Source organism: Eretmochelys imbricata, chromosome 13 (assembly GCF_965152235.1).
Source record: "Eretmochelys imbricata isolate rEreImb1 chromosome 13, rEreImb1.hap1, whole genome shotgun sequence".
Lineage (NCBI taxonomy): Eukaryota > Metazoa > Chordata > Testudines > Cheloniidae > Eretmochelys > Eretmochelys imbricata.
The window spans coordinates 721,286-746,916 of record NC_135584.1 but is presented as its reverse complement, the minus strand read 5'-3'; the positions used below and the strand labels follow the sequence as shown (position 1 = coordinate 746,916).

Here is a 25,631-nt window from a genome sequence, read left to right as displayed (position 1 = left end):
GGAAACCGAGCACTGACACCTCCTGGGGAAGGGTCTGTTTCAATTTACTGCTCAAGCCAGTTAGTGTCAAACACGCACCACCACATTTTTCCTGCCAATTTTATTAAAAAGTCACGTCCTCTTGTTAACAGCACAGAAAGAAAAACGCTCCAGAACACAAACCATTCAAGACAGAGAGAGCTGCTGCTCCAGGAACTTTGTTTTCTAAACAGTTTCTTCCTGCCCTCCCCAGGAAGCCCCAGAGGCTTTAAAGAGGCGCTGTGCATTCCCTTTTGCACTAGATATGATCCAGTCAGAGAAGCCACATGCCCTAACATGCAACACTGGTTAAAAACCTGCTCAGGACTCTCCACCTGAGTTTCCACAAAAGCATCCAGTGCTGCTACTAAAATGTTTGGAAACTTATAAAAATGTAGGAGTCCTCTCAGCACTGCCTCCCTGACCTGCGACAGAACCCAACCTAACCAGCAATCAAATGGAGTCGCAAAGCTCCAGCGGAGTGTCGAGACCCTGCCCCCCACCAGGTAGCCTGCTGTACCCAATTCTGGGATGGGGAGCTGCCCGCAGACTGGGGTTTCTGTGGCTGGGCTGTTGATAAAGTTACAGTAGTCCACTGCCCCAAAACAAAAAGAAAACTTGTGTCACATGTAACAAACTTCTTGTAAATTTGGCTGCTGAGTCCAGGAGAATTGACAAAGCCTTTTAATTCCCTGGCCTGGCCTGAGTAGGAAGTTCTGGGGTTTGGGTTTGCCATTGTACCTAGAACAAAAGCTGGAAAGCTCCTCACTCCTTGGTATGGCCAGCAGATCCTTGCTGGCCTCACTAAGTCAGGAAGTCTTAGTCCCTGCCGTGGGAGTTCGACACTGCACTCACTGCCCAGCTTTACCTGGGGGTCAAGTCTTGCTTGTGCTCCATGAGTTTAGCTGCTACAGCACCACCAGGGAGCTTTCCCCACATCTGGCTTATATGGTTTGTTTTTTTAAAACCACACACAAATACTGCTCACCCAAACCTCAGAAGGTCTAACCACTAGCCCCCCAACCCAGAACCATCCTAGAGTTCACACCCCTGCAAAGAGAGGCTTGTAAGAGGGAAGGGAATCAGTCTCAGAAAAACCCAGGTCAAGAAGCCACTTTGTTCTGATAAGCTCCTTGTGAAATTCACTCCGATCACTTGACTACAGAATGCAAGCATGGTGTAACATGCTGTGCAAACATTACCGCAATGGCAACCACCAAGAGCGGGAAATGCAGCTGGTCTGCAATAGCAGCAACTTCCATCGAGGCCAAAATTCAACTACCCACAGAAGCTTCTGAACTCCTTTGTCACTGACAGAGCAGAGCTCTCGTCTCCAAAGACAGGTAACCCAAATCAAGGGGAAGAGGGGCACTAGCCACACACTCAACAGCAATCCTACTGGAGTGAGTGCTCTAGCCACTGTGGAGGCAGAAGTGGCCTAGGGACTGCGAAGAACCCAGAGAGGGAGAGGACATGCATCTTCAAGGGCATTTGCCCTGGGTCTAGGACAAAAGACTCTTAAACAGCTACAAGTATGGTAATGGCGAAGGGAAGGGAAATGGGCTCTGCAGCTGGATGTTAATAGTGTCGCTGGTAGGAGCCCATGGGTTGCGGGGCTGAGGGTCCTGCTCGCCCTTGGGCCACTGTCTGGCTCACCAGGTGGGAGAGCGCAGGGCCACTCTGGATTAGGGTGTCCAAGGCTTTCTGCACACTGGGGTTGTCAAAGTTGATACCTGAAGAGGATACGGGCCTCTGAACAGCTATGTTGCTAGGGGTAGGCAGACGATTTTGGTGCTGACCATAATGTACCTGGGTTGGCTGAGATGCTCCAGGTCTTGGGCCTGTGTTCCTTGTGGAGCCTGGGAGGACAGGAAGCTGCGTTCCAGGGACCTGTGATCTCTGCTGAGATTGGTTTAAGCTTGCAGCACTGAGCTGCACTGCCCGAGCTTGACTGCTGGCTACATTAGCATAGTTCTGGTTCTGAGTGCCACCCGAAGCAGCTGTGGAGGCTGCAGAGCTGCTGTTTGCTACAGCAGCTGCTGCCGCTGCAGCCGCAGCCCCACTGTTGAAGAGGCTGAGGATTTTTGCCTGCAGCTCCTGTTGGGGGTTAGTGGAGGACACTGTAGCAGAGGTGGCAGAGGCCAGGGGCTGAGTGCTCTGATGAGTTTGAGAGCTTGGAAGGCTGGCCTGGCTAGTCATAGACGATCCCGAAGGCGCCCCAAGAGACTGTCTCGACAATGGAGCTGGAAAGAGAAAGGAAGAGGGTGAATTCTCTGCAGGCCCATCTGAACAGGCATCATAGAGGAGTCCTGATGGGTATAATTACCAAGCCACGCAAGTCAGCTACTGCCCTATCCTCTAAACAGGTGGGACTGAACTGCTCTGGGTGAGTGGGAGGGAAGCAGAACACAGGCCATGTCACTTACAGAACCGTCTCCATTCACATGACAATTTGGCGTATCCCTGCAATCTCTCAGAGAGAATCTAACACCCCAGGGAGCTCCCTGAATGATTAGAACAGCCTCAATACTCTAAGGCTATGTCTATGTCGAGAGCATCTACTGCGAAGGGAGAGCTGGCATGTTAGACTGGCAATGCACTCCTCATGGGGGCGCAGCTGTACCTTCAAAGCTGCGCTTTCTGCCACTGTCGTGAAGCCACCTCCCACAAGCAAAACAAGCTACACAGGGAATAGCACAGTTTTGCCAGTGTAACTGTGCCCACATTAGAGGGTTCTGCTGGCAGAGCTCAGTCCTTCAGGAATCATACCTTCGCCCCCCGCCCAACCAACAGTTGAACCAGCAAAGTCTGGTAGTGTAGACATGGCCTAACAAACATCTCTGCCTCAAAGGCCTGTTAAGGTACACAGCATTGGAGTGAATGTGACTGATAACTTACCCTGCAGAGAGTCAGTACTTCCTCTAAGTAGTCGTTCCTTCCGGTCTCTCAGGTAATTAATGACTTTATCGGTCTCTTCAGCAGTCAGATAGCGGTTGTCTGCCAGCAGGTTCAAGAGACTCTGGATCCCTGGCGGATGGCTCCCCCTGACACCTTCTTCTATGGGTGGTGGGCGTTCGCGTTCCTGCAGAATTGCTTCATCTGCCATCTTGGCAGCCTGCCTGGCTATTTCTTCACGCTCCTTCTCCCGGGTCTCGGTCTTGTAGCGTTCATAATTCCTTGCCACCAGTACCATGGCATCAGCTTGGGGCATGTTGCGATGTTCTGCACAAAGAGAGGCTTTAACTATTTGGACCCCACTGATTTTAGGTGCAAATATTAGGTGCTCCTTCTGCTGACCTGGATCAGCAGGAAATCACAGTGAACAGGCAGGAGCAACTCTTAGTATCCAAGCTTGGGTGTGGAACATTTTCCAGCACTACTAGCTACACCAGTGGTTCTCAACCAGGGGTACACCGAGGTCTTCCAAGGGGTACTTCAACTCATCTAGATAGTTGCCTAGTTTTACAATAGGCTACATAAAAAGCACTGGTGTAGTCAGTACAAACTAAAATTTCATACAGTGACTTGTTTGTACTGCTCTATATACGATACACTGAAATGTAAGTACAATATTCATATTCCAATTGATTTATTTCATAATTATATGGTAAAAATGAGAAAGTCAGCCATTTTTCAGTAATAGCGTGCTTTAACACTTGTATTTAAGTCTGATTTTGTAAGCAAGTAGTTTTTCAGTGAGGTGAAACTTGGAGGTATGCAAGACAAATCATACTCCTGAAAGGGGTACAGTAGTCTGGAAAGGTTGAGAACCACTGTGCTAGAGGACTTTGCCTCCAAATGGATTGGGAAGCCACTAGCAAGTAACACCCTAGTTGAGAAGCCCAGCCCCCCTTCTCTGCAGCTGCTGAGCACTGCATGGGGGGAAACTTTCATATTAGCCTGACTAGCTGGAGTTTGATACCTAAGAAGATCTTCCTCAAAACTCCCCTATAGGTAGGAAGAAAGCAGCTCTCTTCCTTACATTGCATATAAATACACCAATGCCAAGGGACTGTCTCTGCTGCTTCACCCCAGCTCCCCTGAATAGCCCCAAGTACCTGCCTCTCTTCTGCTGCTACTCAGAGCTTTCCCAAACAGCAGCAGAATACCACTGACCTGATTCTTCTCACCTTCCTTGCTCCCACAGGTTTTAACAAAAACAGTGGGAAAAGCCACAATGGTGGATCTCACTCTGCTGATTCCAGGTTAAGTAGTTAAAGCTCTGAGCAGCAGCAGTACTGCAGCAATAAGCAGAAAAAAATCTTTCGAGCTGCTTGATAAGACCATAAAACAACACAGAGTACAAGCGCGACGGTTTCCTTTGGGGGCACCTTCGAGGAGGTTGTGGCCATTCATTTGGTCTCACAAGAAGAAAGGTGAATGGACTAGGGCAGAGATCTAAGAATTGGCAAACTCTCTGAATAATACTTGCAGAGAAGGACTTCAGCATCTAAAGAAAAGCTGCCCAGAGCTTCACACCAGAAATACTGGGATTTGCAGACAGAGCACTGAGCCATACTGCTCTTTTCCCTCACAGGGGGAAATCTGGGTTCACTCTAACATTGTTTCATACGGGCACTGGGTCATTAATAGCTATTTATGTCACAGCAAGGAAGCGTTTTGTCTTGAGTGGTTTTCCGCTTGAGGGAAGAATCTCTGAGACAGCATTGGAAGTGCTTCCAGCATTTCAGAGTGATCTGAACCAGCAGACCATTGTGGCCTCTGTACCTTGTGGTGTGCCAAACATGATGTTAACAGTGCAGGAGCGGTGAACTTGGTGCTGTTGTGTGATGACAATGGCAAAAGGAGACCCTCCTCTGCCTACGTCCTCCAGGGCCTGAGTCAGTGACATTTCTGTGTTGAGGAAGATCAGATCCACCACCATGCCCAGATCCCGCACCTTCCGCCCCACTGACTCGGCATATTCCCTACACAAAGCAAAGGCAGTGCACGTTATAATATGCCAGCAATGTACAGAAACCCTCGTGTGTTCACTTTCATCACCTCCAGGCTCATTTTTTGCATCAGTTTAACTCTGTTCAAAACTGAATTTAAGTTAAACCGATGATGCAACTTCTGTATGTGCACAAGGCCTAGAGAGCAGATGGCCCAGCAGCCTCCAGAAGAGCAGATACCGGGTCCACCTACATTCAGTGTCTTTGGACAACAGGCACTGGAAGCCTGTTGACATCTGCATGCACCAAAAACCATATTAAGCGCAACCAACAATCGGGAGTATGGGTCGATTACTGATCAGAGAGGAATTGGAATCTGCCTGCCTGGAGGGCTAGTTTTGTAGATCTCCCTTAGTTATGTAGTCATGCTTTTAGCTCAAAAGAAGTGACTAAGTTAGCATGAACCATTGATCAACAAGCTATAGAAAAGAACACAAATGCTTCAGAACCCAAGATTTACAATCCAGTCTCAGCCCTTCAGATTCATACATTTTAAGGCCAGGAGGAACCATTAGAACATCTTAGTCTGACATCCTGTATATCAGAGGCTAGAGAATTTCACTCAGTTCCCCCCGTTCTGAGCCAAATAACTTGTATACTACTAAAGCATCTTCCAGAAAGGCATCCAGTCTTGAAAACATCAAGCGATGGAGAATCCACCCCTTCCTTTGGGAGTTTTGTTCCCACGGTTAATCAATTTGCGCCTTATTTCCAATTTGAATTAGTCTGGCTTCATCTTCCAGCCACCGTCTTTTGTTCCGCCTTTCTCTGCTAGATTAAAGAGCCTTTTAGTACTCAGTAATCAAGATACCTCTCAAACTTTTTTGATAAGCTAAACAGATCCAGCTCTTTAAGTCTTTCATTGTAAGACATTTTCCCCAGCCCTCAAATCATTTCTGTCACTCTCTTCTGCTCCCTTTCCCATTTTTCAACATCCTTCTGACGATACGGACAGCAGAGCTGGACACAGTAACCAGCATCAGTCCCACCGGTGCTGCCGCGCACAGAGGCGCCGCCGCGCACAGAGGAGGCGGCGCCGCCGCCCACAGAGGTCCATACCCTCCCTGTTCACTACTCCCGCTTATACAACCAAAGGCTGGCACTAGCTCTGACACACACCAGGGGCTCATGCTGGGTTGTTTGTCCATTAGCACACCTAGACCCTTGTCAGAGTCAGGAAGCAGTCCCCATTCTGTAGGTGTGGCCTGTATTCTTTGTTCCTGTGTGTATCCCTTACATTTGGCTGTATTAAAATACATTTTGTTTGAGTGCTCCCAGCTTACCAAGTGATGCAGACTGCTCTGCATAACTGTCCTGTCATTATTACTTACCATTCTGCCAATCTCTTCATAATCTACAGAAATTTTATATTTACTTCCCAGATCATTAATGAAAATGTCAACTAGCATTAGGCCTACTACAGCTGCTTTCAGAACCCCACTAGAAACAGCCCCATTTGATTATGATTACTCACTGACAAATACTTTTTGGGATCGGTCAGCCAGTTTTAAATCCATTTAATGTGTGCCCTTATTACTACTGCATGGTGCTAATTTTTAATAATTAATAAATAATTCAATTAATAGTGACGAGAAGAGTAAGCACAGGCCATTTCAGGTAGCCCTGTATCAATGAAGTACCAGGCTGTTACAGGAAGCGTGTGGGGGTAACCCAGAGTAATATATTTTCAAGGCCAAAATATTTAGTTTTCCCTACCCCAACAAAGAGAGAATATCTGCTATCAAGAGAATTAAAGAAACTGATTGCAGCGCTCTTAAATGCTCAAAAGCTACTCTCCCGCATAGCAGCTACAAGGGAAACTGCCCTGAAAATCCAGAGAAATTTTAATTCCAAGCAAATAGTGTCCCTCTATTCAGAGGATCACAACTGGTCACAGCAACTAGCTTCTTACTTTGTCTGTTTATTGACCACTATCACAGAACAGTCCACAGGCCTCTCTGAATCAAAGCGCCTCTTGATTTCCTCAAAGTACTGCCGGTACAGCTCCTCCCTGCGTCGCTCCTCGCGTTTCAGACGCTCTGAAAGAAAGCCAGCCATGGAAATGGAGGAAGTGAATAATTCCACTCTAGCTGCTCAGAGTTATTAGCTACACACCACCAGCCTGCCCAACCCCCAAAACAATACAGTTTCAAGAGATCTCTTGCACTACTCATTTCAGGGCTGGATGCAACCTTCCACCATCTTCAGGTGGTAGAATATAAAAACCTGTCTATAACAATGCTATTCTTGTTAAAAAACATAGGGCGGGGGGGAGGGGGGGAGCGAGGAGAAAAGGGAGTTTAGGGAGAGGAAGAAAACTGACCTTCTGCACTCAAGGGGGCTCTGTCAAAGTGTTCTCTGTAACGGTCATATGGGTCATCCTTCCTCCGGTAATAGTCTTCCAGGCGAAGGTAACGGTCATAAGCATCATCTCTTCTGCAAAGCAAACGATTCACAGCCTGTTGCATGTTCAGAAGTGAAAATTCCAGGCACCAACATCATCCCCAACTTTTCCCAATGTAATGCATGCGAACACTCTTCCAAGTTAATCGTTAAAATACATACCTGGCTATCCTTCAGACGGCCAAACTATCACAATCTGTGTGAGGACCAACAGGCCCCAATTTAGTACCATCATCACAAGAGAGGCAGCAAATCACTAGAGCTCCGATCCAGTAGTATAAGATACCTGTACACGGGGTCCCGTGGCTCCCTCACATCCCGATATCGATCATACACAGGATCCCGTGGGTCACGCAGGTCTCGAATATCCCGAGGGTCTCGCAAGTCTCTAGGGTCCCTGATGTCCCGGGGCTCTCGCAGATCTCTAGGGTCCCTGATGTCCCGGGGCTCTCGCAGATCTCTAGGGTCTCTGTGGTCTCTAGCATCTCTGGGATCACGTACGTCTCTACCTCGAATATCTCGAGCATCTCTGGAATCTCGGCCATTTCTACCATCCCTTGGCTCTCTTCGTGGACTCCCTCGAATAGGGGAGCGATCACGTCTCGCATCTCGGCCATCCCCATACGCATATGGCTCTCTGAGAAAAGTACGAGGGAAATGCCATTAGACAAAAAACACGAGCACTGTCAGCCCTAGACCTCTTACCTGGGGTGGCCACAAAAACCCTTTTGCTCAGCAGCTGAATCCTCCCCTCCTATTCCCCATCAAAACAAGAGCAGCAAGACATGTCCAAAGAGTTGTGTCAAGGCATTGTGAAAAGGTTTCTTATTCAAATGCCTTGCACAGCCCAGCAAGCTCCAGAAAACACCCTATCTGGACCACCACTAGAAGTGCAGGATGTTTGTGCAAGACAAGGGCAGGCAGCTAAGAAACCATCGCTCAAAGATGTCACGCCTCACAGCCAGTGAGGAATTTTCAAGCAAAACATTTGTTTTTCAGACAACTGGTACACAGAACCCCAGGTGCCATGTCCTCCCATCCACTAGGATACTGTAGTTAAATGTCACAGGGACCATTCAATTCACTGAATCGAAAAAGAAGAGCAGAATCCCTGAAAAAATTCCATCAATATTGTCACGTTTACGAAAATGTGTGTTGTGATCATGAAGACCATATGGCTGGATTCTGTACAGTGAAGAGATGTTCCCTGAAGGAAATCAGTGTGACTGCACGATGCCCTCTGTTAGGTACAGTACTAACCAAGCCAGGTCTGTATCACCAGCAGGATCAGGATTCCCAATGGTACCTGAATGTCTCCTCTCACTCAGGCTTTTAATTGTAGTACAGCAGCATGCCATCTTCAGTCAGAAGTACACAGAAAGAGAGGTGAAAGATTGCATGCTTCTCTTTTCCAAAACAGAATTTGTTTTCCAAATAATGCTCTGCTTTCCAGATCTAGCATAGCCTTCAATTCACTCTAAGCCATAAACATATAGTACGCCTTAGGAATGGAAGTGCTGAGCTTCAAGCAGAGCAGTATGTACTCTCACATGGCTAACATCTGCAGGACACTTACAACTGTGAGAAGAGAAACACCTGGTTAAAAATCTCAATAAAATACTTCCTTTCGACACTTCCAATTGCTAAATTCCCCTTGGCTAACTAGCCTAGTTCCTGAAGCAAGTACGGAACATGCTATTCATTACTATCATGCTTTCACAGCAAGACGAAGGCAAGTCCCTCCTGTAAGTTCTACATTGCTGACAGTTTCATTTCGGAATCAGTTGGAGAGTGAGTATCAGGATTAGCCAGCTAGAGGTTCAGGCTTCAATACCATGTTGATGGATACCTACCAAACCCAGCTGATGATTACTTTCCTATGCCCCTCTTCTCTGACCAGTGAGAAAGTTATGTGGATTCCATGTGATAACTGATAGTTGGACACCCACCATACACAGTATTCCCTGTGGTCTTTATTTATAAACCAGATACAGTGTGTATCCTGTAACATGAACTATCGTTTTACCCACAGGTAATATATAGAGTGTTTTCCAGTGATCAGAATGTATCTGCCCCAGGGAGACTGCATCCCTGGGATATATGAGAAGATGCACCATATTTGAACATGATCTATAGTGTAACCATCCTCAGTATCAGGGAAACAGTTTCCCCTCCCGCTTTATACAGACAGGATATAAAGCATATCCTCACCTACGATGTGTAGTGTAATCACACACTAGATTAGGGATACACACAGTATTCCCCACTCATTCTGCAGTATAACTAGAGGAAATACATCCTGTATTCTCATCTGTAATCTGCAGTGAAACCAGAATAGATACCACTGCATCCACCTGGAATTTACAGTACAGTCAGACACAGGGATACAGAGTATCCCATATTCTGCTGTAAGCCATAGGCTAGAATACAATACAAGACTGCAATGTAATTGCATTGTATATGGTATTAATTCCCACTCTGTTTACCTAAACAGATATACAGGCCACATCCATCCATTATCTGGAGTGAGACATCATGAACAAGGATGCACAACAGCTGTTTGCCCTCAGTGATGCAAACAATCACACATAGCATCAGCTGCTGCTTGCTCAGACACTCCTGTTCACCTGATGTCCAAGGCATTGGCCTCTGCAAACCTGCTTGCACTCCTGTGGCATCAGCCTCCGCTTGCGCTCCTGCGGTGTTGCCTGATGCCCACAGCATCAGCCCCCGCAAATCTGCTTGCGCTACTGTGCCGTCGTCCGAAACCCAATGCCCAGCGGCATCGGCCTGTGTTCGCGTATGCTCCTGCCCCATCGCTTGAACCGCAATGCTCAGCGGCATTGGCCTGTGTTCGCGTATGCTCCGGCGCCATCGCTTGAACCCCAATGCCCAGCGGCATCGGCCTGTGCTCGCACACGCTGCTGTGGCATCACCAGTACCCTGATGCCCAGTGATTCCGGCCTCTGCTCTCACATGCTCCTGTAGCATTGCCCAGAGGCAGCAGCCTGTACTTGCATGCTCCTGCAGTGTTGCAGCGGGCTCTATAAATCCACTTGTGCTCTGCAGTATAAATGCAGCAAATTTACAGTATCTGTCTGCATTCTGTATCCCCAGACATTCAGGATTTACATGGGAAACCCCATACACTTCTTACTCCTTCTGTGAGGTCCAGGAAGGAATGTATTCACCCAACATCTCTAGTGTAACTGAAGATAGTCACATAAACAGGGACACACAGTATCTGCTGGGACACCCCTGTAACTGGACACAGCCATAAACAGTAGCCGGCTGTGGCCCACTGTATCTGTATGTACAGGAACATGGGATATCTACTGACACAGACATGATACAATTTGCAGTGTAGCTGTGAAACATGGATGCTTGAGACTGGTTACATGTAGTGTTTACATAGTTCTCAGTAGTAACATGGACATTTCTCTCTCTATGTATACAGCTCTGTAGTATATTCAGAGAAGCAGCATACTGTGTCAGAATGTAACTGCAGTGTTCACCCACGCTCCATAGTAAAACATGGACATTATTCAGGAGTCTCCTCCTACAATGTAGTTAATTCATGTGTCTCTTAATCTGCTGTGTGACTGCACAAGAAGAGCGACACACAGGGACTGTACACATTGGGTCTATTTATTAGGGGAGGGATGCATGGGAAAAGTAGGCAGATGCCCAGTATCCCCAATGTAACTGTACAGAGAAGGATGACGATATGATACAAGTGCACATGCAGAAAGGGTAGTGCATCCAGGGAAGTTCTCTCCCTGTAGTGTGCGTTGTCTGCATAATCATTTTCCAGGCTCATGTCAGCACTGGAAGCCTTCGACATCAGAAGATGTAAAGTGCTGGTATTCTGTGTTGCACAGCATGGCGAATGCTATATACCCATTGTATTCTCTATAGACGCCTTGTTTCCCTGACACTTAAGAGTCAGGAACAAACAGCAGTCCTTCCCCAACAAATTTCACACAACCTATGCTGCAAAATGCAGCATCCAGTTGTAGTCACAGCAGCAAACACAAGGTTTCCCTCGTGCCTCCTGAGCTGTTAGAATCAGAGAGGCCCTTCGCACATGGAAGGGACGGTCACATTCTGACTGTTCACTCGAGTGTCTCCATTCTGCTGGGGAGGTGGTGGTGAGGGAAGAAAACTAGACATTTAGCAGAGGAAGGAGGGCTCATACCCTAAAGCCTGACCTTCCTAGTATAACTCACTGCTTCCAGGTACTTTACCTTCGTGATGGGCTGGACCTTGATGAAGCCTTATTCATATTTCTTCTTTCCGCTGCTTTATTAATATCTGAAAAGAATAATCAACCCATCTGTTCAATGCTATGGAACAAAAAAAAGATCGTCAGCACATTTTAAATTAAAGCAATAAAAGTTCAAAGACAGCCATATGGTGCAAGGAAATCCATTCAGCCAAGAGGCATTGTCACTTTAATTATTTTTATTAAAATTAAGATAGTACAATGCAATGGGTTGGTCATGGATTACTGTGATTTCCAGCTAAAAGAAGTGGACAGTTTGTATGAAATTCTATCCCTTTATCATGTTTAGGCCCATGTCCAGACTCCTTGTCCCATAAGAGACCACCACCTCTTTCTCCTGTAGTCTGTGGACCAACAGCATGCAGCTCCATGGATTCCAGGAGAAAAAGTAAAGAGTCAGACAATCCTTCGTGAATGGAAAGCTGTTGGCTAGTACACTTCATCTCAAAATTCAAAGCCAGTCCTGTTCGATGGAGGATGCTGCCATCCTTCTGGAAAAGAACCCAAGGGCTCTCAAAAACAAGTTCAACTGACTTCCAGGGGACTGTTGTGACATCAAATTGCACAATCTCCACCACTCAGGCAGAAGGATCCAAAGGACTTGAAGTAAAAACTACCCCATGAAGTGAACTTCATGCAGTCATAACACCATCAGGTCGATGTGATGCAAATAAATGCAACAGATCAGACATCTGAAAATTGTTAACGTCTGAGTAACTGCACAGAAAATGTTCCTTGAAGTGTTCAGAGTGGAACACACAAGAGAACTAGGGAGCCACAAGGCTGTAACCAGTTCAAGAACACAAGTTCAGCCACAATGGATGATTAATATTAGCCTGGAGAGAAATTATGAAAACATCCATGGTAGTAGAGAGATGATGCGGTTATTATCTGAATGTGGGCAAGAACAAAACCACCCCAGAGTAATGGTTGGTTTAGGATGTTTTGTTCTCAGTTATGAGAACCTTTAAAAAAAGAAAATCACCTAAATGCTACATGTATCACTTGTTTGAGGATTTAACAGTGTAACTAACTGTAATGATTAGGGATTTAAATAATGCATAGCTTTCAATTTTCCTGCAATTGAAAACAAAAAAACAAAAACAAAAAACAAGGCATGTAGAGTTCTATAAGCAGAAACTTGGTGGCTTTACTAATCTACCTTAATTTCCCAAGCTTTTAATGCTGAATTTTAGTTAAAATTAAAACAAAGATGCTAGTTTCAATCTTCATTCTTACTTTAAACAAGAAGGGATGTGTTCTCTCTTTTGGCAGTGAATGAAAAGGCAAATACCATTTGTGCATTAAGTAGTGGTACCCCAAGAAACAAGTGGCATAAAAATTCACAGGATATTATTTGAGACAGATACACTAGGTTCAGAAATGGATGGGTGTTTTGTCTATTTAACGTAGCAACTTTCTACCATATTTACCTTTAGATATGCTGGACATTTGTTCTCTGAACAGATCTATTTATCAAGGAGACAATTAAAGGCGTTTCAGTGTATTTGTGGAAGTATTTTAGTGCAATGCAAAAACGGGGTTAAACTGTTTGGTTTTATGTGTTCATGACATTCAGCTTTAGCACACAGAAAATGTACATCTAATGTAGTTCTGTTTTCACTGCATTTTGACTTTTCACTGCAGAATATTCTTTTACCAGATGTAACCCTTTAAGTGCAACACTATCTGCTTCCTTGGTTTAAGATTTTAGAAGTCTTCAAACTGGACATACATTTAAAGGATTCGTCTCTTCTGAAAAATGGACAGTTTTCAAGAACACTTTATTTAGTGCCATCAGCATTTACAGATTAAATATTTGACATTTACAAAGCATCTTTTAAAAAAAATCTCTTTTGTTTTGGAAGATTTTCACAGATTTTAAGGCCAGAAGGAACCGTTGTGATCATCTTGTCTGACCGTACGCACAGCACAGGCCATAGGATGTTCTTGGCTTAATTTCTGCTTTCAAATACAATAGCTGTGGTTGCATAGCATGTTTTTCTAAAATGTATCTTGTTTTAAAAATTTCCAGTGATGAAGGGTCCACCACACCCTTTGTTAAATTGTGTCAATGGTTAATTACTCTCGCTGTTACAAATTTGCACCTTATTTCTAGTCTGAATTTGTCTAGTTTCATCTTCCAGCCAATGATCTTGTTATATCTTTGTCTGCTAGACTGAAGAGCCCTCTATCAAATTTCTGTTCCCTGTGTAGGTGTATTTACAAACTGTGGTGATCACCCCTTGACCTTCTCTTTAAGCTAAGTAGAAGGAGTTCTTTGGGCCTTACCAAAAGGCATGTTTTCCAAGCCTTTCATCATCTCCTGGCTCTTCTCTAAACCTTCTCCATCATCTAAACTGTGGACACCAGAACTGTACAAAGTATTCCAGTACTGGTCAGACCAATGCTGAATATAGAGATAATATTAACCTCCAACTCCTATGTAACATTTCCCTAAACACTGCATTAGCCCTTTTAGCCACAGCATCACACTGGGAGCTCATGTTCATCTGATTATCCATGACTCCCAAGACTTTTACAGAGTCACTGCTTCCCAGGATAGAGACCCCCATTCTGTAAGTACAGCTTTAATTCCTTGTTCCTCGATGACCTTACATTTGGCTGTATTGAAACACATTGTTTGCTTGTGCCCAGTTTACCAAGCAATCCGGATCACTCCATATCAGTGACCCATCCTCAATTATATCACTCCCCAAATTTTCGCAGAGGACACAAACTATCAATAAGAATTTTATATTTTATTCCAGATCACTGATATAAATATTAAATAGCATAGGGCCTAGAACTGATACCTGTGGGACACCATTATAAAACACATCCACTCAACGATCATGCCCCATTTACAATTATGTTTTGAGGCCTATTGGTTTGAGGCCTACCCAGTTTTGAATTCATTTCATGTGTACCATATTCATTTTATATTGTTCTAGTTTCTTACTAAAATTGCTGTGCGGAACCAAGTCAAACATCTTTCAGAAGTCTATTACATAAACACTACTGCATTTATCAACCAAACTTGTAATCTCATAAAAAAATCAAACTAGTTTGACAACCTTCCATAAACTCATACTGATTGGCATTAATTGGATTGCCTTCCTTTAATTTGGTATATTCAAATGTTGTATCAACTGTTCTATTATTTTGCCTGGATCAGTGTCAGCTGACAAGTTTATAATTAGTCTGGTCATCCCAATTACCCTTTTTAAATATTGGCACAGCATTATCTTCCTTCCAGTCTTCTGGAACCTCACTAGCTCTCCAAGACATCAAAAAATCAACATTAATGGTCCAAAGAGCTCCTCAGCCATGCAAGTTATCCATATCCCCCGATTCAAAAGCGTCTAACCTTAAGGAGGATGTTAAACAGCAGCTACTAGCGACAATGGAAAGTATTTCTTTATCATCATATATATAATATGATTATATCTGGCTTTTCCCCCCAAATACAGAACAGAAATATTTATTGAACATTGAACTGACTTTTTTGCATAACTGACAATTCTACCATTTCCATTTAGAAATGGGCCAATACCACTGTCAGGGTTCCTTTCACTCCTAATATACTTCAACTTCTCCTTACTGTCCTTAACTCTGCTGGCCAGAGAGTCTTCTTGTATTCTCTTGCTTCCTTCACCAATTTTAATTCACATTTTTCTGTTTAAAATTCTCTCTCCAGTTGACTTGATTATATTGTTTTCTGCTTTGTGAAACTAGCCTTTGTAAAGTACCAAAATACTTGTCATGATCACTGTCACCTAAGCAACCACAGTAACTGTTAGTTAAGTGATCAGTTCCCTTTACCTATCAAGATGAGGTCTAACATACAATAACAAAGGATTTAAAAAATGAAATTCAGTAAAGGCCAGCGAACACTCGGGATTTTTTGTTTAGCACCAACTACCTGTTATGAAGTGCTTTACATATGCTTATAGTGCCATTTAAATACTAAAAACTAATATATAAAAATAAATTTGGAGAAAGATCAAGATATCAAAAGGGAGCAGAGTAGTTGTTGTACCACACACAAGACTAGAACAAAGAACTAAAAAAAAAAAAAAAAAAAAGAAGAAGAAGAAAAAACAGTGCCTAATACAAATTTAGACTAATATTCAAGGCAGGTTTCACACAATGGTCTTTCCATAGATCTTTAAAAGAAAAAGCCTTCTTTCTACCCAAATGCATGCTGGCGTCAGTACGAGTAGCATGGAGCAGTTTTCCTTACCTAATCTATACCCTTTAAAAAGGCGACCCTTCTCACCGTCCAGAGCGGCCTGGACGTCTTCTAGACGTTCATACTGCACGAACCCATAGCCATGGAACATGCTGAGGGCTGGAAAAATTAATAGCAGGGCAAGACCAGTTACAACTAAGGGACAGTACTACCACATGCAGGCCATTATATAAACCCCACAGGGCTGAACAAGCAAAGGGACTTTACCCAAGAACATCTATCCAAGCTTAACAGGCACACTCAAATAAGTTAACCAGGACCAAAATGAAGGAGAATTTACAAAAATTGGAAAATAATGTTGCTAAGGCAATTATGAAATGCTATATAACAGCCCAACTTCTTCGGACAAGACAGTGACCAAAAGGCACTAAAGTGACCAAGATCCAATTAAGAGAATACAAGAGCCCTAGAAAGGATAGACTTGTTTGGTATAGTACCATACTTCAAACCCAAAAGAATAAAAGAGAAACTGCCATAACTCTAACATACCTTAGGCTTCAGTTGTACTAAAGGAAGTTAGTTTTCAGGGACAATGCAGATAAAGAAAAATGTCACTAAAGGTCACTTTTTTCACTGTCATCCTTGTTATTATCAGATGTGGCATGAAAATTAAGTTTCTGACTATGATTTCCCAGCCATAACAAAATAAAATACTAACCCCTGATTTTGCCATATTTTGAAAATATCTCTTCCATTTCTTCACGGGTCATGTGGTCTGTGGGCAAATTGCCGACAAAAAGTCTTCTCTCTAAATCCTGTGGATTGGTGCTGTTAGTGAAGTCGCTCTGTTTGATGCTATTGCTCATGCGTCCTCGAGCCATTTTGTTTTCGTTCCAAATGCAACTCTTCGCAAAAAAGAAAAATGGCCATGCATATCATTTCACATCCATGACAATTACAATTACATTGGAACAAGGTTAAAGTTAACATGTTTGCATACTTGGTCTGCCTTAAGCAATCTGTATTCAAGAGAAATCCTTACACAGATGATTTGGAAGTTTGGCAGAAAACTCTCTCTTACGTTGTGTTGGGTTTGATCTTTCTGTTCTGCTCAAAGGAAATTACCGGCCTAAACTCTTAATTTTAAATCCATGATCGATCATTCTAAGGATATGTTTTCATTAGTTCAATTCCAAACTAAGGAATAATTAAAGAAAACAGTAATTTTATATAGGAACATCCTAATCAGTAAATCTAATTAGCAAGTAACTACCTTAGGCTTCTCTACAGGGCCCACTGCTGCAGCATTGAAGCATTCAGTACATTGGTAAAAAATACTAATTAAATAGATAAACAGGAAATAGACATCTTGACCATAGCAATGTAAAATGAGACAAATAGAACAGCAATGGCATGAATGAAAAAAGATTTTCAAAAATCTACAGTGAAATAATTAAAAAAAAGTAAGTGAATTACTTAACCGAAATATATAAAGTAGAATGATCTAATAAGTGAAAATCTGATCTTCCATTCATACCAACACTGAGGTTCATCTCCTATGTCCCAATCTGCTTCCCCAGCAAAAAGTCTTCTCCTTCTGAAGCCGGGTCTACACTAGGGAAATTTTACAAAAACTCCCCACTTATGCATCTCCACCAGTAATATCAACAGTAGAATTTTATAAACATTCTTTACTGTACACAAATCTAGAGATACCAGCAACATTTCCTGGGGGCTGTGATACATTGGCCTAATTTTGGTTTTTGGGTTTAGTGTGTGGGTCAGAGTGGATTAATTTAAATCACCAAGTGGAGAGCTCAATTTTAATCAACTGCTCCGTTCGTACAGGAGTTATTTTCTAAAGAAAAGTGCACTTGCATTGGTTGGTATAATCATTAAAACATGTTGATTTACAATTAAAAGAACCTTTACACTAAATTTTGTATACCTTCTTGCTACCTAGGTGGGTATACTATAACAACAGACATTTAAGCAATTATGAAGCTTAATATTTTCAGAATCTTAATTGTACATTTTTAGCATGTTAGAAAATGGTGATATATTGTTTATTTACTAGATAATTAACTTTTTGCACGTAATTTGTGTCCGGGTGCATTAGAATAACTGGAATTTAATTAAAAGCACAAAACAGCATATAAAATTTATGTTATTAAACAAAGCAAGCCCTTAATACAGTATAACCTATTGTGCCGTATTTATAAGCCTTGACCTCAAAAGTTAAGTTTCCCCCGATTCTCTTTTTATATAAAAAAGCAGCTTTAACTCCAAGTTTTTGATAGCTTGGTTTTTGATAGATTTATTCATAAATAAAAAATACATATGCTGAATCTAAATGTTTTAAGAGGTTATAATAAGTTTAGGCCATAACACATTGTATTAATTCCAGATTTCATTTTAAACAAGTTTAATTTTTAAAAGGAAAAATTATAATTTAAACAAACTCAAAAATCCAATAAATTAAAAAAATAGGATTTTTTTTTTTTTAAATTTTCAAATAAAATTGTGGAATTTTATCCAGCCTGGTGGGGGTGCTGGGTGGTGTTGGAGGCCTGTGATATACAGAAGGTCAGACTACATGATCTGGTGGTCCCTTCTGGCATCAAACTCTTTGACTCTAAGAGATACTGAAACCATCACAGCTAACATATAGGCAGGGTTTAAAGCTTTAGGATTTAAAAAAAAAAAAAAATCAATAAAACCCTAAAGTTCATCCCCAGGAATGATGAGCGGGGTTTTTGCTGGGGTCAGAGGGTTTTTTTTGTTTTGTTTGGCGGGGAGAATTAAGAAATTACTTGGGAAAACAATTTTGAACACACCAATAAAATCCTTTTATACTTAGGTTATGAGTCACAGTTTGACTACTCCCGCAACCACAAATCCTAATTACAATCAGTGTAGTTTTCTTTTAAGACTAGCCTCTGGATAAGCAAATTAAGTAAGACTCCTTAAAAGATAAAATGGCTTTGCACTGGTTTTTCTAGTCCCACATAATTATGCAAGAAAAAAAAATGGCATTCTCTGTCACAAAACCACTCCAGGATTTGTAATATCAGGCGACCTTCTCTGAAGGTCATTCACACCTATGTTCATAATAAGTTTGAAAGGCTGGTAACAGTATTTGTTTCACTTACACATTTAAAAGAGAACTGCAAAGGGAAAAATGTGCTTGCGCCAATTTTTGCTTCTTTAGAATGTATAAAGAACACCTGAAAGGGTTGTTTATTTACCTTCAATATCAGAAATGCCACATCTTATGCACCCTGTCTTTACAGGAAGACTAGCTTAGTGCTGACACTCATCAGTTGAAGAGGTAGATGGTGTGAATATTTAATGAGTTTTTCTTGTAACTGTTTCCAGGAGTTTTAAACAAACAGGTGTAAAACAAGAGTTTTAAATAGTCAAAGTAAAAATCCTTTCCCCCTAGTCAACTGTCCAAGTTTCAGTCCCTTGAGATGTCATAACCCTACTAATCTCCAGGTGTCCACAGTCCCATAGCAAAAACAGGCTGGAAAAGATCTTGATTTCGAATATAAAAATCACTTAGAAAATGTTTAGGATGAAAAAGCCTGTTCTTTCAACATCATAAAGAAGCAAAAAAAGGACATACTTTTCCTTTTTCAGGTAACCTTTGAAATCTGCACACCTCATGTGTCAAACTCTACTTTAAAAAGTAGTTAGTAGAGGGTTTGAATGTGAGATTTACTGTTCCCAGCCCGTCTTCTCTTCTTAGTTGAAGACATGAGTAAGGTCAGTTTCTTAATATTGAGACCATCAGAGTCACGTCCCAGCTGCAGGGATACTGCTTCAGGAAAATGAATGATTTCCCCATTCAGCTTCCTTCTAAGAATCCAACTAAGGGAGGCTAAGGAAGGAGAGTCTCAGTAGTTAGTGGAAGTAGTCCCAGTGCTGATAGGGGGAACAAGCACAGGTCACTGGAAAAGAAAGCTTAAAAACAAACAAACAGAGTGGCAGTGCACTGAACCCAATCCTCTACTAGAGAGTGGAAACTTGTCTATGATATACTAGCAGAAAGTAAATAGCAGGAATCTGATTCTACCCTAGGAAAAGCAGCTCTTCCTCCAGACACGTGGCTTTGGGTCAGACAAGTCAAAGGAGGAAAGGAGCAGGTGGGAAGAAAGCTGAATGGGAGAACTTCACTCTCCTAGAGCACTGTACTCAGCTGTTTCTGTTCTACTGGTGGGATGAGTAAACACATCATACCCTTCCTTCCTCATTCCCCCCCAACTTTTTTTTGTTTGCCCCTGCCTTTAGCCAGAGAGCAGTAAATGTTAGAAATGGCAAATCTCTCTAATCCGATTACAAAATTAAGAGTTTAGCATTTCACAACCACTTTCACACTTTTTGGCCTAGTGAGAGGAGAAAGTTGGATACTGATACCATACTCTATATCATTGAAATAACATATGCAAGTTTGTAAAAGCACAGCTACAAAAAATTACTAGACACCAACTGGCTGCAGGACCATAGCTAGAGGTAGCCATAAAAGTTAATAGTGATGGCGGCCTCAGGGCAGGCTAATGCCAGGTAAGAAGTCAAGCTCATCCTTCACCATCTTTTTAATTGTCACGAATGTGGGAAAAGAATGCTGCATTTGCTAACAAAGTGCCACCCCCCCAACCTTGCTAGAGGCTCCATGTTTCCTATGAGGCCTTAAGCTAGTAGGTTTCAGAGTAACAGCCGTGTTAGTCTGTATTCGCAAAAAGAAAAGGAGTACTTGTGGCACCTTAGAGACTAACCAATTTATTTGAGCATGAGCTTTCGTGAGCTACAGCTCACTTCATCGCATGCATACTGTGGTCTTCTGCCGTTTCCACAGTATGCATGCGATGAAGTGAGCTGTAGCTCACAAAAGCTCATGCTCAAATAAATTGGTTAGTCTCTAAGGTGCCACAAGTACTCCTTTTCTTTAAGCTAGTAGGTAGCTTAAATTTGAAGTTCCATTAAATTAATCCCTGGGAGGGATCTCCTATCCAAAGCCTCCTGGCTGTTGCAGGGATTGGGAAGAAGGTCTCTGTTAGGCTATGTTTACACTAGCACTTTTGTCAGTAAAACTTATGCCCCTCAGGAACGTGAAAACCACACACTCCTGCCCCATGAAAGTTGCACCGACAGAAGTGCCAGTGTGAACAGCACTATGCTGACGGGAGACGCTCTCCCATCCGCACAGAGAGGCTACGCAGGAGGCCTTAAGGCAGCACGGCTGCAGCAGCTGTGCCACGGTAAGGTCTCTAGTGTAGTCACAGCCGCAGTCTATCCCTTCCTACGTTCTTTTCTGGTGCTCTCCTCACCTGCGAGCAATGCCAGTGTCTTTGGCTGTGCTCCTGCTCATGGCTTCTTCAAGCAGCACAGTGTAAGACACAAATTTGACATTTTCACTGCTGCCACAGGATTCCCAACATCTGCATTGAAACTGACCAAAAGCTTATTAAATTCATGCTGCTTTGCAAAGCTCTGAGGAGCAGAGGTCATGGAGCTGCCTTTTGCATGCAAAGGCCACAACTGCGTTAAACTAACGCAATTGTACTAAAGCGACTGAAAACCACAGGAAGACTTCGTTATACTAATCACATTCAGTCTGCAGAAGGAAGTCTTTCCCCCTCCCAAGGCAAAAGAACTAGAAAGCTTTTTAAAAGTCAAAACAAATGGCACAGCAATTAATTGGGAAGTTTTTATTTGCTAAAAAAAGTTTCCCTCTTTGCTACTAAACCTGTCCCTGCCCACGAGGGGATTCAGGAGCAAATACATTTGAACACAAGGCTCAGAGTAGTGATCCTGAAACGTTACCCATGTTTAGCCAAGTGCAAAGCCCGTGATGAACCCGCGTGGATAAAACGCTTGAGCACCACGGAACAGTTTCACATCAGCGGGGGGGCGATGGAGAGAGACTCAGCAGTGCAGGAAGCAGTGCGGTGAGTGAAGAAAAATTAACACATTTCCCCGAAAGTTTATTTTTAAAGACAGACTTTTATTCAAATGTCCACATGCGCGTGCAAAGAGTCTCACACGCCGCCGTCTCGCAGGGCGGCGCTCGGCGGGGTAAGCACGGGGTCCGGCGCCGTCGTCTCCCGGACAGCAGGCCGGGTCCGGGTCCGGGTCCGGGTCCGGGTCCGGTCCGGGTCCGAGCCCGCCGCCCTGCCCGCTCCGCCGGGGCGCGCGGCCCAGCTCCGGCCGCCGGCGCCTCCCCCGCGCGTGCGCAGCGCGGCCGGCGGGAGGCCCGCGGGGGCGGCCGGGCTCCTCCGTTCGCTCGCGGACCCCGCGGCCCGGCCCGAGCCGCTCCGACAAGGCGCCTCCGGCCGCCCGGCCCAGCCCCGGCTTCGGCCACGCGCGAGCGGCGGCCCGGAGACGGGGGCCGCGCCGCGGGGGGAGCCCGGCGAGCCGCCCCGCGCCCGCTGTGAGGCGGAAGCCCAAGGAGGCGGCCGGGCCTTCGCCAGGCCCGGCGCGAGCGGAGGCCCCAGGCCCAGGCCCGGCCCCTCTCCCCGCCCCCGGCACTTACCGTCGCTCCGGAGCCCGCTCTCCGCCTCAGGCCGCCGCCCAGCTCCGCCGCGAGGACAAAGGCGCCAACCGACCCGCCCAACCGCCACCGTACCGCACGGCGAGGCGCTGCGCTGCCGTGCCGGAAGGGGGGGGTCGCTGCGACAGCCCCGCGATTTACGGCAGGCCCCAGAGACGGTCACGTGCCGCGTCCGCCATGACAGGAGAGGCAGCGTCGTGGAGGCAGCGACGAAATGGCGACCTGCTCCAGATCCCAGCGTGCAACGCGGCCACTCCCGTGCTGCCGGGCGAGCCCCGGTGCATGCTGGGGGCACTTGGAGTCACCGCGACGTGCTCTCAGCCCCGCCCCCTTCCTCCCAGGGTCCCTTTCCCCCCCAGCCTGCCCCCCCCCGCGGCCCTTTTCTTCCCCCCACCCCCTCCCAGGCCCCCTCACACTCCCTCTTCTCCCCCAGCCTGTCCCGCCCCTCCCAGGCCCACGCCCCTTTCCTCCCCCAGCCTCCCCAGGCCTGCGCCCCCCGCGTCCCCTTTCCTGTCCCAGCCCGCCCCTCCCAGGGCCGCGCCCTCAGTGCTCCCTTTCCGCCCCCAGCCTGCCCCTGTCTCTCCCAGGGCCGTGCCCCCAAGTCCCTCCTCCTGCCCTCCCCCACTGACCACCTCCTCCAATTCCTCCCCCGGCCCAACCTCCCTTCCATCCCCCACAGGCTACCCCCACCAGCTTCTATCCTCCCTAGGCCCGCCCCAGGCAGCCCCCCCAGCCTCCTCTCCAACTGCAGGTTCTTGCCCCTTCTCCTGAGGCATCTGGCGCCGCACTGGGCTGGGCCCTCGTTGAGCCAGCCTGGCACTGCCCGTGTCACATTTAACAGTGGCCTCCGGCTTGCTGCCCATGCACTTGGAACGATGGCTGGGCTGCTACACTACAGTTCTCGAGGGAAATCTGCCAGCATCGCTACCAGTAGTGGCAACCCACCTGTGCTACCAGTGGGGGCTCGCTAGCAGACAGGGCAACTGAAACCCCTCCAGCACATCATCAGCGCATCATCAAGGATCCACAACCTATCCTGAAGGACGACCCATCACTCTCTCAGATCTTGGGAGACAGGCCAGTCCTTGCTTACAGACAGCCCCCCAACCTGAAGCGAATACTCACCAGCAACCACACAACAGAACCACTAACTCAAGGACCTATCCTTGCAACAAAGCCCTTTGCCGATTGTGTCCACATATCTATTCAGGGGACAACATCATAGGGCCTAATCACATCAGCCACACTATCAGAGGCTCGTTCACCTGCACATCTACCAATGTGATATATGCCATCATGTGCCAGCAATGCCCCTCTGCCATGTACTTTGGCCAAACTGGACAGTCTCTACGTAAAAGAATAAATGGACACAAATCAGACGTCAAGAATTATAACATTCATAAACCAGTTGGAGAACACTTCCATCTCTTTGGTCACTCGATTACAGACCTAAAAGTTGCAATTCTTCAACAAAAAAACTTCAAAACCAGACTCGAACGAGAGACTGCTGAATTGGAATTAATTTGCAAACTGGATACAATTAGAATCATAGAATATCAGGGTTGGAAGGGACCTCAGGAGGTCATCTAGTCCAACCCCCTGCTCAAAGCAGGACCAATCCCCAACTAAATCATCCCTGCCAGAGCTTTGTCAAGCCTGACCTTAAAAATATCTAAAGAAGGAGATTCCACCACCTCCCTAGGTAACGCATTCCAGTGTTTCACCACCCTCCTAGTGAAAAAGTTTTTCCTAATATCCAACCTAAACCTCCCCCACTGCAACTTGAGACCATTACTCCTCGTTCTGTCATCTGCTACCACTGAGAACAGTCTAGATCCATCCTCTCTGGAACCCCTTTTCAGGTAGTTGAAAGCAGCTATCAAATCCCCCCTCATTCTTCTCTTCTGCAGTCTAAACAATCCCAGTTCCCTCAGCCTCTCCTCATAAGTCATGTGTTCCAGTCCCCTAATCATTTTTGTTGCCCTCCGCTGGACGTTTTCCAATTTTTCCACATTCTTCTTGTAGTGTGGGGCCCAAAACTAGACACAGTACTCCAGATGAGGCCTCACCAGTGTCGAATAGAGGGGAATGATCATGTCCCTCGATCTGCTGGCAATGCCCCTACATATACATCCCAAAATGTCATTTGCCTTCTTGGCAACAAGGGCACACTGTTGACTCATATCCAGCTTCTCGTCCACTATCACCCCTAGGTCCTTTTCTGCAGAACTGCTGCCGAGCCATTCGGTCCCTAGTCTGTAGCGGTGCATGGGGTTCTTCCGTCCTAAGTGCAGGACTCTGCACTTGTCCTTGTTGAACCTCATCAGATTTCTTTTGGCCCAATCCTCTAATTTGTCTAGGTCCCTCTATATCCTATCCCTACCCTCCAGCGTATCTACCTCTTCTCCCAGTTTAGTGTCATCTGCAAACTTGCTGAGGGTGCAATCCACACCATCCTCCAGATCATTTATGAAGATATTGAACAAAACCGGCCTCAGGACCGACCCTTGGGGCACTCCACTTGATACCAGCTGCCAACTAGACATGGAGCCATTCATCACTACCCGTTGAGCCCGACAGTCTAGCCAACTTTCTATCCACCTTATAGTCCATTCATCCAGCCCATACTTCTTTAACTTGCTGGCAAGAATACCGTGGGAGACAGTGTCAAAAGCTTTGCTAAAGTCAAGGAACAACACGTCCACCGCTTTCCCCTCATCTACAGAGCCAGTTATCTCGTCATAGAAGGCAATTAGATTAGTTAGGCATGACTTGCCCTTGGTGAATCCATGCTGACTGTTCCTGATCACTTTCCTCTCCTCTAAGTGCTTCAGAATTGATTCCTTGAGGACCTGCTCCATGATTTTTCCAGGGACTGAGGTGAGGCTGACTGGCCTGTAGTTCCCAGGATCCTCCTTCTTCCCTTTTTTAAAGATGGGCACTACATTAGCCTTTTTCCAGTCATCCAGGACTTTCCGGATCGCCATGAGTTTTCAAAGATAATGGCCAATGGCTCTGCAATCACATCCGCCAACTCCTTTAGCACTCTCGGATGCAGCGCATCTGGCCCCATGGACTTGTGCTCGTCCAGCTTTTCTAAATAGTCCCGAACCACTTCTTTCTCCACAGAGGGCTGGTCACCTCCTCCCCATGCTGTGCTGCCCAGTGCAGTAGTCTGGGAGCTGACCTTGTTCGTGAAGACAGAGGCAAAAAAAGCATTGA

At 45.2% G+C, this 25,631-nt stretch overlaps 1 protein-coding gene across 3 annotated transcripts; it reads right to left on the bottom strand.

Annotated features, from left to right (window-relative positions):
• Positions 1–85: 85 nt before the first annotated feature.
• Positions 86–22,517, bottom strand: NCOA5 (nuclear receptor coactivator 5). Of its 3 annotated transcripts, XM_077831624.1 has the most exons (10): positions 22,392–22,515; positions 16,575–16,761; positions 15,908–16,015; positions 11,624–11,690; positions 7,663–8,013; positions 7,297–7,409; positions 6,886–7,012; positions 4,747–4,946; positions 2,917–3,240; positions 86–2,261 (listed from the first exon to the last, which is right to left on the bottom strand). In XM_077831624.1, exons 2-10 carry the CDS (start codon positions 16,735–16,737, stop codon positions 1,597–1,599), a joined length of 2,118 nt encoding a protein of 705 aa, XP_077687750.1. In that variant the 5' UTR covers positions 16,738–16,761; positions 22,392–22,515; the 3' UTR covers positions 86–1,596. The 3 variants fall into 3 exon arrangements, with proteins under 3 accessions (XP_077687750.1, XP_077687751.1, XP_077687752.1); XM_077831625.1 differs by lacking the exon at positions 15,908–16,015; XM_077831626.1 differs by lacking the exons at positions 15,908–16,015; positions 16,575–16,761 and having other exon boundaries at positions 22,392–22,517.
• Between the last annotated feature and the right edge of the window lie 3,114 nt (positions 22,518–25,631).